The sequence below is a fragment of the Branchiostoma belcheri genome, unplaced genomic scaffold, assembly GCF_001625305.1.
Source record: "Branchiostoma belcheri isolate BF01 breed outbred unplaced genomic scaffold, Haploidv18h27 scaffold216, whole genome shotgun sequence".
Taxonomy (NCBI): domain Eukaryota; kingdom Metazoa; phylum Chordata; class Leptocardii; order Amphioxiformes; family Branchiostomatidae; genus Branchiostoma; species Branchiostoma belcheri.
Window position 1 is genome coordinate 1 of NW_017803669.1, and position 9,529 is coordinate 9,529.

Below are 9,529 nucleotides of genomic sequence, written 5' to 3' on the forward strand. Positions count from 1 at the left end.
CTCCAAACCTGCTTACGGAATCTGTGGCTCTGTGCGGCCGTAGGGCAGTTCGAGCTTCGCGCCATTCACATCCCTGGCCTCGAGAATCGTCTTGCTGATCACCTCAGTCGCTGGACGTCTTCCAACTACCACCAGAACGAGTTTCTGCGTTTATCAGCACACATGCACGTCTGTGAGGTAGAAGTATCGTTGCAGCACTTCGATTTACTGACTCAGTTGTAATTTTACAGGTCATCACACGCAGCTGCAGCGCTTGGACCATGAAGTCGAGGCGGCCAAGAGGTCTGCATTTGCCGCGGGTACCTACGCTAACTTACGGACTCAGTGGAAGCGTTCCTGTTGTTCTGTGAGTATTTCCGGCTTACAGCCATTCCACCGACGCGAGGACTCTGACCAGATACGCTCAGTTCCTCTCACGCTCCTTGAAGAGCCCCAGCACGGTCCAGATCTACATCCACGGTGCCAGACTGCTCCAACGATTCCACGGGTGCGAGCCTCCGCCATCTGACGCGTTCGAGCTACGTCTTGTCCTTTCCTCGTTCCGCCGACAATCCCAGCACGTTCCGCAGCGTAAACTTCCCATTACTCCGGCTATCCTACTACGGCTGCGGGATCACCTGGATCTAAATAGACCGCTTCATGCCACCTTGTGGGCGGCATACACCGTTGCCTTCTTCACACTACTTCGGAAGTCGAATCTCGTGCCTAAGACAACGTCTGCGTTTGACCCAGGCAAGCACCTGACTCGGGGTGCTATCCGTGTCACTTCGGACGGACTTGTGGTGCGTATAACATGGTCCAAGACTCTACAGTTCAAGCAGAGGGTCCTGCTGCTTCCTGTGCCGGCCATTCCCGGCCATCCCCTGTGCCCACGACATGCGTACGTCAACATGTGCAGCCTTCTCCCGGTTGGATCGGACTCTCCAGCCTTCCTCGTGCCGGGCTCGGCGGGCAGGTTGGTATCATTGACACACGACTCTCTGGTGGCACATCTCAAAACTCTGCTCGCGGCCGCTGGACTGCCGTCCGGTGACTACTCCGGCCATAGTTTCCGCCGCGGCGGAGCGACATTCGCTTGGCATTGCGGAGCAGATCCTCAGCTCATCAAACTGCTCGGTGACTGGAGCTCGGACGCTTTCCAGTCGTACCTTGACAGCTCCTTCGAGCAGCGACGTTCGTTCGCTACTCTACTTGCGACCAGAATCAACCAAGGTTTCCTGGAACCGGACCGGGCCGCAGTATAGACTCATACGAACTCTACACGAACTCACGTTTATTGTTCTACTGTTGATTTATCCGATGCCTTGTACGGCATCTTGTTCTCATGTATATATATCATGTCTTAGCACTAGTTTGACTACCTGTATTAGGCATGACAGGGCAGTCCTCCGTATCTCCCGTTACTGCTACTAGCGGCCCTGCTCTGAGTCAGTTTTGTACTGTTTACATAACAGGCTTGGCGAACTTCCATGTTAGTACCTAGTAGTTCCCGTTGTTCAGCTTGTCCGTCAGTTTCGCCTTTATTATCTACCAATTTCGCAATATGCTTCGGTTCTTTAGCCCACTCATTGTTAGCCAGTTGTCGCCGCACCGCAGTGTCGGCTCTTGTTGTACCAGTTCACTATTAGCCCCTCGGCACTTGTTCTACGGATTCATTGTTAGCCCCTCGGCCCTTGTGGCCTTTGTTTCGGCTTCCCTCCCTCCGCCTCTGGCCTCACTACTACACTTACTGCACTCTCCCCACCCTACTCTCTCCCTATGGGCTTGGTCTCGGTGGATTTGAAATGTTACATTAAAATTTTTACCAAGCCCAGCACCTGTATTGTCATCTTGAGTGAGAGTGCAGATAATTGTCAGTATTTGGGGCGCAGAACCAAATCAGTTAATTGACTGCACGGAAATGACTTCTGACCTCCGACCTGAGGTCGCATTCGGTTTCCGTTCTAATAGCGTGCTTAGTGCAGTCACTCTAGCAAATCCTCGAAAAAATCCTCCCACCCTCCCACCCGTGGATTTGAAATGTTACATTAAAATTTTTACCAAGCCCAGCACCTGTATTGTCATCTTGAGTGAGAGTGCAGATAATTATATCGCTGGGGAAGAACGGCTGATTTCTCCTACACGTGTATTTGGTACATGTATATACATGTAGCCCCTAGACAAATAAAAAAAAAGAAGTGAATCCCTATCTAGCGATTCTAATTTTTTAAGGGCTAGAAACACAACATTAATTTGCCTGGGCCTAACTGATTTTGGACCCCTGGCCGCTTTCCTCGTACTGTAGCAGAAATTCTGGATGCTTTCTAAATTATATGTGTACGTAGTACTATATGAAAAGAAAAATTGTATCAAGAACGGAACAGATAAACACAAAATCGTCGCCTGTGTTTTTTTTAAAAACATCATACTTGTTTATTTTCATGTTCATTTGTTTGCGTTTGTTCTTGCAACTAACACGGACACAGTGGGAGTTCCCCAGTTTCCTCCTGAACGTTACTAACACGAAGTCGGAAGTAAACATGAATCCATGTGAAATTCAAATTAAACAAACATGCTACTACCGCAGAAGTACCAGGTATAATTGCATGACAAAATTTACGATGGAATGGATTTCTGGGTGAAATAAGTACGGCAGTTTCGGTCAGGCACATCAGAGTCTGTGTGGCTTCATTAGGCCTGAGATTTTCTGTTACATGTTTAACAGAAAAAACAAGTCGCTAGCTAGGCTTATGGGTGGTACTAGAAAATGTGGCATGGCTTAGTGGCATTGCAACACAGAGGCCGCTGAGACTTCCTGGCACCATCATCCTAGTAACTATAGTCTCCACCAGACTCCTTTTGCAGGCTGAATGAATTGTAGAAATCGGGCTAACAAGGATGGAGCTTGCATGCCTGCCGAGGACGCATGTCTGGTGGGTACACTGCCTGTGAATTGGAGGTTATTTGAGATCTTTACTTTAGATAGCTAATGGGTTAGTTGGTTGGTTGGTTGGTTGGTTGGTTGGTTGGTTGGTTGGTTGGTTGGTTGGTTGGTTGGTTGGTTGGTTGGTTGGTTGGTTGGTCGTTTATTTGTGTTAAGAGTAAAAAAGTTCGGAACCAATTTTTTTTTACCTGAAAGTGTTTTTACAATCTGTGAACCAGTTTACTGACTTTTCCTGGCATACATTTGTACATGTGATGGCACACCATTCAGTTGTTAACCCATACATCAGGCACACGTCGGGTAAATCTATAATTAATGCACTTTTACTCCCACATGCTGTGTATGTTTACAAGCCTACTATTAGAGGAAGGAACGATACCAGTTTAATCTCAGCAGGTGTTCTGCGAGGGGAAACGACCACATAACACCCCACCTGAGCGCCCAACATTATTGCCTCCACTTAGAGCTGCTGTTACAGTAATCAAACAGCTGTTACAAGTTTTCTTTCAGGTATCTGCAAAGCACTCAACATGGTTGTCTTGCCTTAGGCCACACCAATTTCTTGGTTAACGGATTTTTCTAGATAAATAATGGAGCGGGCGGGCAAAACAAAATAAAAAATAAAAACAGGCCTAGGCATCCTATTATGGCCCAAAATGGTACGATAGGAGCCATGAAGTCAAGACACCAGGCTGGTTCAAAATTTAAACAATGAATTTTGAACTTTTAATGATACCATTGCATTGAAAGATGGAATAACTGTAACAACTAGGATGAAAGGACTGTTTTCAACTGTTCAGGGCAAAATGTGAGCATTTTGCAGTTGATTCTGAATTTTTATTTTTATTTGCAAATCAGAAAAAAATGAAGCGGGCAAATCCGTTAACCAAGAAATTAAATTGGTGTGGCCTTACGGCATCATGTGGACTTGAGGTTAGGGTAGTTGACTCAGAATTTAGAAGTTCTGGCTCAAGTTCAAAACCGGTTCTGATGTAGTGCCCTTGGGAAAGGCATTTTATACAGTCAGATAATGTCAGACACTCAGGTGAAAGTGAGTAGTTCATAGTAAGGCCACAACAAGTAAATTTCATGGATGACATCCTCCGCAGACTCCAAATCTAATGCGAGCGGGCAAAAAAAAAACAAGGTGGTCCGAAAAAAACAAGGTTCCCACATTTTTTTTTTTTTACTCCATCATTGTACAAATGGTTTTGATTCAGTAGGAACATCACATAATACACAGCCAGCATCACATGTCACTGCATCAAAGTAAGAAATAAAACATTAGATCAAAGTCTTGTCTTGTCTCCTCTCTTCATAGTTATCTGCCATCCACCTTCTGACATGGCAACAAACATCTTTGCCCATTTTCGGCAGGTTGCCCACTAGTACTGTCATAAGGCAACAAAATTTCTTTTTTTTTTCCTAAATCTGCCAAAAATTAATGCGCGCGCTGCTGTCATCCATAAAAATTACTTGCTGTGGCCTAAGGAACTTTTAATGGTCATACACAACTTTTGGAAGGTTGTACACCAACTGTTGTATTTTTGCTCCCTGGGTGTCCCTTTCTGCCCAAGAGCCATGTTGTTCTATTGAGCTGGCCTGCTGGCCTGTATTGGACTGTGTGTTGAGTGTATATAACACAACACGGTCGATTACTGATTGATGGGCAAACAACAGCCTAGTCATGCAGAATCTGCCCGAAGCTGTCTCACAAAGGGAAAATGATGGACAGCCAACATGCTCCCTGCTTACAGCCGATACCACAATCTTACTGCCTGAGAAAATCAATGGGTCCCTCCTATAGAAGGGAAAAAACTACAGTATGTCGCTTCCGTGTTCTTGTAGATCACTGTGTTAGCAATACCATGGGTAAGGGGATCCCTGGGTCTATCTGGGGCCATGGATATTTGGGTGAATATAAAATCTTATTACTGGCACCTCTTTCAGGTTTCACTGTGTATTTGGTTTCAGTTATTTATTTACAAGTTCGTTTTGAATGTTACAACACAACACAAAACAAGTAGTCATATAAAATATAGGCGAGAATTCTCAGTGAAGTTTTATACTTTGCAGATTGGGAACAGTATGGCGAAGTAAACGGTACCCGCCCGATGGCAGTTCAATCGCAATGTACAGCGAGAACATTTCAATGACATTATAGGGGTGTTTTTGAAATATCCATTTACTTCAATATGAAAACTGCTACGGTGAGAAGAAAAAAATGTGCACCTTCACGAACTTAATGGCACACCACATGCCCAATTACATAGAAATACATGTACAACAGAGAGAACTATGACTTTTAGCTGCGAACACATTTCAAAACAGCCCCCATACTTTAACAACAGGGGACGCAACAGCTGTCTCTGATGATCCACCTTAGTATCTGCCTGAAGGAAACATGCCCCCCCCCCCCCGCTATTCAAAACAACAGTTTTTTTTGCGGCCAGTCCCAAATGCCTTTTAAATGTAGGGGTGTAATACTACATTGACTACGAAACACCTATGGTAAAAATAAAAATATGTGCATCATCATACACTGTATGGGCATGCCTGCATATAAAATAATATGCCAATTAAACAAAGGGAACCATGTGTTTCAGCTACAAACGCAAAAAAAAACGCCTGATCACAATACTCCTGCAGGAGGGATACCTCCTTCACGGAAAAATAAAGCTTAGACTGCTTTTAAATGCCTGAGAAGGAGATAGATTGTTTGGCCTTACATCTATTTAATATATATCCTAAGTTTTATGTACCAATGTTTCCTCTGCATTTTCCCAATGTTTTTTTTATCTCTCCCCTATGAATATAGTGTTAGAATGCTCCACTCTGTCAAAGTCCTGATCAGAGATGGAAGCACTGAACAACATTGAGAACAGATTTCCCATGTACGTATTTAGGACCTCAGGGATCAAAGTTCTCAAAATATCATCAAAGTGCATGCATTCTATAGAATTGGCTTGAAAATCTATAAAATCCTTGAGATGTATTATGTGAGTTGTAATAGCCTTGAACTTATATTACTGTAGCAATGTGGCTTACCAGGTACATTAGGTCACACCTATTTAATTTGTTGTTCTCTGATTTTTTCAGAAAAAGATATGAAGCGACACGCAGGATGAAAAAAAATAAAATAAAAACAGGTCTAGGCATCCTATTATAGCCCCAAATGAAGTCAACACAAAAGGCTGGGTTAATATTTAATTTAAAATGAAAGTTTAATTTCCAATCAAACCACTGCATTGATAGATGGAAAAACTAACAACTATAGGAAGAAAGGGACTTTCCTCAACTGTTGGGGGCAAAATATGAGCATTTTTGAGTTGATTCAGAACCAGAATCTTTTCTTTTTTTACAAATCAGAAAAAAAACGAAGAGGCAAATCCGAGAACCAACAAATTAAATTGGTTTGGCCTTATGTAACAAACAGTGACTGAAGGTATGCAAAATGATAGACAGGGACATTTTCAGTCTGTAAAAATACTTTCTGTCCATACATGTTATACTGTCTCAGGCATTTGGAAAAATCTAAAACTTTCAACCATCCTTAAAATTGCCATCATTTCCTACTTGCGGAAAATAGCTCTGTGGGATATGTAATATTCGTTTGGCAATGTGTTCACAAGGGACAACTGTACATTAACCACTACTCTTAAGATCAATACAAACTGTGCATGGATGAAATAGAATAATGCATGTATGACTTAAAAGTTGATTAATTAGATTCCATTTCTCAGTGTTTTCTCATATTCAAGTGGTGCAGGACTGGATGACAACTCACATAACAAAAGTCTGTACGCCTGACACTTGAAAGAATTTGTGAGCCTTTTTTTGCCTATTTGTAGTATGAGAACAGATATAACTGGCTATACACTGGATGTGCATGTATAATGTTTGGGAACAAAAGCCAATCAGGCAGCCTCTCACACTGTGATGTATTGATTATTCCAGCCATGGTAACGATGATTCAGGGAAGGGTTAGACATGAGTAGGAAACAGGAGACAACAATTTTCTATACAAGATTACTTAGCCTTTGCATGGTTCTCTCTACAATTCAAATTGCCACTGGTTCATAGATGAGCTTCCTTGGTTAGATACATATAGAATACAACATGCCACGGGGTATTCCGTATCGCCCGAGGTATCGGCCCGACCGCGGGTCCGACTCGCGGGAGGGCCGAGACTGAGGGTGATGTGAAATACACTGTGTTGTATTTTATTTATGTCATACCCACCCAAGAAAACACGCCTTTCAAAGCAAGATGAGCCAAAAGTTGGTGCCACTAAACCCTCAAATGCAAGAACATCAGTTCCAACGTTAGGATTCTGTATTCGAATTTTCGAAAGCGGCGCACGCAGTTGGGGCGAAACGTGTTCGACTTGTTCTATGGAAGCCGTGGAGCCTGTTATCGAACGTTATCGCGGCCCGGGTATGATATAAATGTAGATGCCTAACCTCTCTCCCGTCTTGAGGAAAGAGCAGTAATGAATTGTCAATAATTTCAGTAAGATTATTATTAAATACCTACTAGACAATAAGATTATTATTGAATAGACAACCCTGAATTCCTTATTAAAGTACAGACATTTTAAAAACTTTTTAAACTCTAAAAAGTGTCATTGCTGAATAGTGTTATGTGAGGTTTGTGGGCTTTTGACTGTCATTTAGTTACTGCCCTGACAAATTGGAATAGGTCCTCAAACCAGCTAGGAAACCCAGTGCAATACAGAAGCTTGGGACCACAACGAAAGCTCCATAAAATAAATGCTCATGGAGCTGTGAGTTTCACTAATGAAAATATGACTAACTACATGTACTATGTACATCAGTGCATGTACATATCTACCTGTAATACCAGCTCATAAAAGAAAAAGAAATAGTCATACCTTCAAGTATCTGTATATGTATCTGTATAGCCGGTGTAACCGCCCTTTGGGTTCCAGATCTAGTGCTAGTATTGAGGTGCTAAAAATTTGTTTATGTCTTATGTAGCTGATAAATATTCACACTCATGATTAAATGAGTACCACACCTAAATCCAATTATATTTCAGTCCATACCATATATGGTATGGATGAAATATATTGTGTTCTCTGATGTTTCTTCTTCTCCTCCTGCCAAACAGTCAAAGGGATTCAACTCTGTCATTTGTCAGCCAAATGACTTGAAATTTGGCATGGAGGTAGAGTGGGCCAATACCCCCAGGCGTTTTTTTCATTTTTTTGATACATGCCTTTGAAAATTTTTTATGAAGGTTTTTTGGGGGATTTTTCGACAAAAAATGGATTTTTGGATCCTGAGCCCTGGTATTACAACCAAATGATATGACATTCGGTATAAGAGTACCTTGAACATGTGTCTACAGAATAGCAGTCACGTATTTGGCATACACCACTTCCAAATGACTTATTTGGGGGACTTTAATGGCTATTTTCAGCAAAAAAGGGCCAAAAGTGCTGTACCCGTTCCATGTTCTATCTACATAATGGCCCGTTCCATCCATGGAACACGTGTTCCATTGTGGGTTACCTGAGGTCACATTGCACCTAAGTCGTGCGTAATGACCCACACATTCAATTTTATGTGCCTAAGACCTTCGAAATGTATCAAATCTCATCATTGTTAGTATTTGCAAACCTGTAATAAGATTAGTAAAGCTTTCGAGATTCAAAGTACTTGTTCTTGCATCTTTGTTCTCATATAGCTACTATTTAATTCATTTATTTGAGAACCTTTGCCAGTTTTGCACTGGGGTAAGTTTGGAATAGTCCACTTTTGCGTGGGAGGGAGATGGACTGAAATATGCTGTATTTGCTCCCAAGCAAATGTCGGCCTTTCTAGTTGAAATTGTGTTCATTTTATGGATGTCACTTTTCTGATTCAATGGCCAGGTGGTCAGCCACTACAACATTCTCTACTTCTTCTATCTAACTCTAACTCTAAGCGTATGTTTATGCAGTTAATATAGAAAGTGCTTGCAAAAGATGTTTAATCTAACCTAATAAGTATATGTCATTTGATGAGAGGCTCAATAGTCAGCTGACCAGATGCTATTTTCTCACACAGTCTTGGTAGCACGTCGGCAGAACATACTGCACCTGCGCGAAACCCGTAATATGTACATTTATTGTACATAGCATTTCGGCAGAACGTCTCATATAAGGTTGTATTCGATCATATAAGGTTATCGTTTCGACACTTAGTCTAGTTTCCAAATGTTATGACAGAAAGAATACCCTCTGCAACAGGCAAAATTCTGATCCATCGTTGACCAAAAACCCAACGAAAAATGCGAAAATACGGGGTTATGCGCAGGCGCAGTACGTTCTGCCGATGTGCTAGTCTTGGTGTGCTTCCAGCATGCAGCGAAAACAGACGCGGGCTTATCGATTTCCATAATCTCCACCCCTTTCACAGCCACACCATTACAATCACCTACAAATGGCGGCACTGATCTGAACATAATTGCTTGCCACCACATGGTTATTTAGCCACTCAGGGCCGGGGAACCACCTGTTTCAGTTTACCGGTTTATCGGGAGATGAGTGGGCAGGAACAAACAATCATTAACCTCTAACCCGCCTGGTGACCTCACAGA

At 42.5% G+C, this 9,529-nt stretch overlaps 1 protein-coding gene across 1 annotated transcript; it reads left to right on the forward strand.

Moving 5' to 3' along the window:
• Nucleotides 1-367: 367 nt before the first annotated feature.
• Nucleotides 368-1,244, forward strand: LOC109470014 (the record flags this gene model as incomplete). Its single annotated transcript, XM_019768795.1, has 1 exon — nucleotides 368-1,244. A coding segment is annotated over one exon (877 nt), but the record flags the coding sequence as incomplete, so codon positions are not given.
• Nucleotides 1,245-9,529: the final 8,285 nt, after the last annotated feature.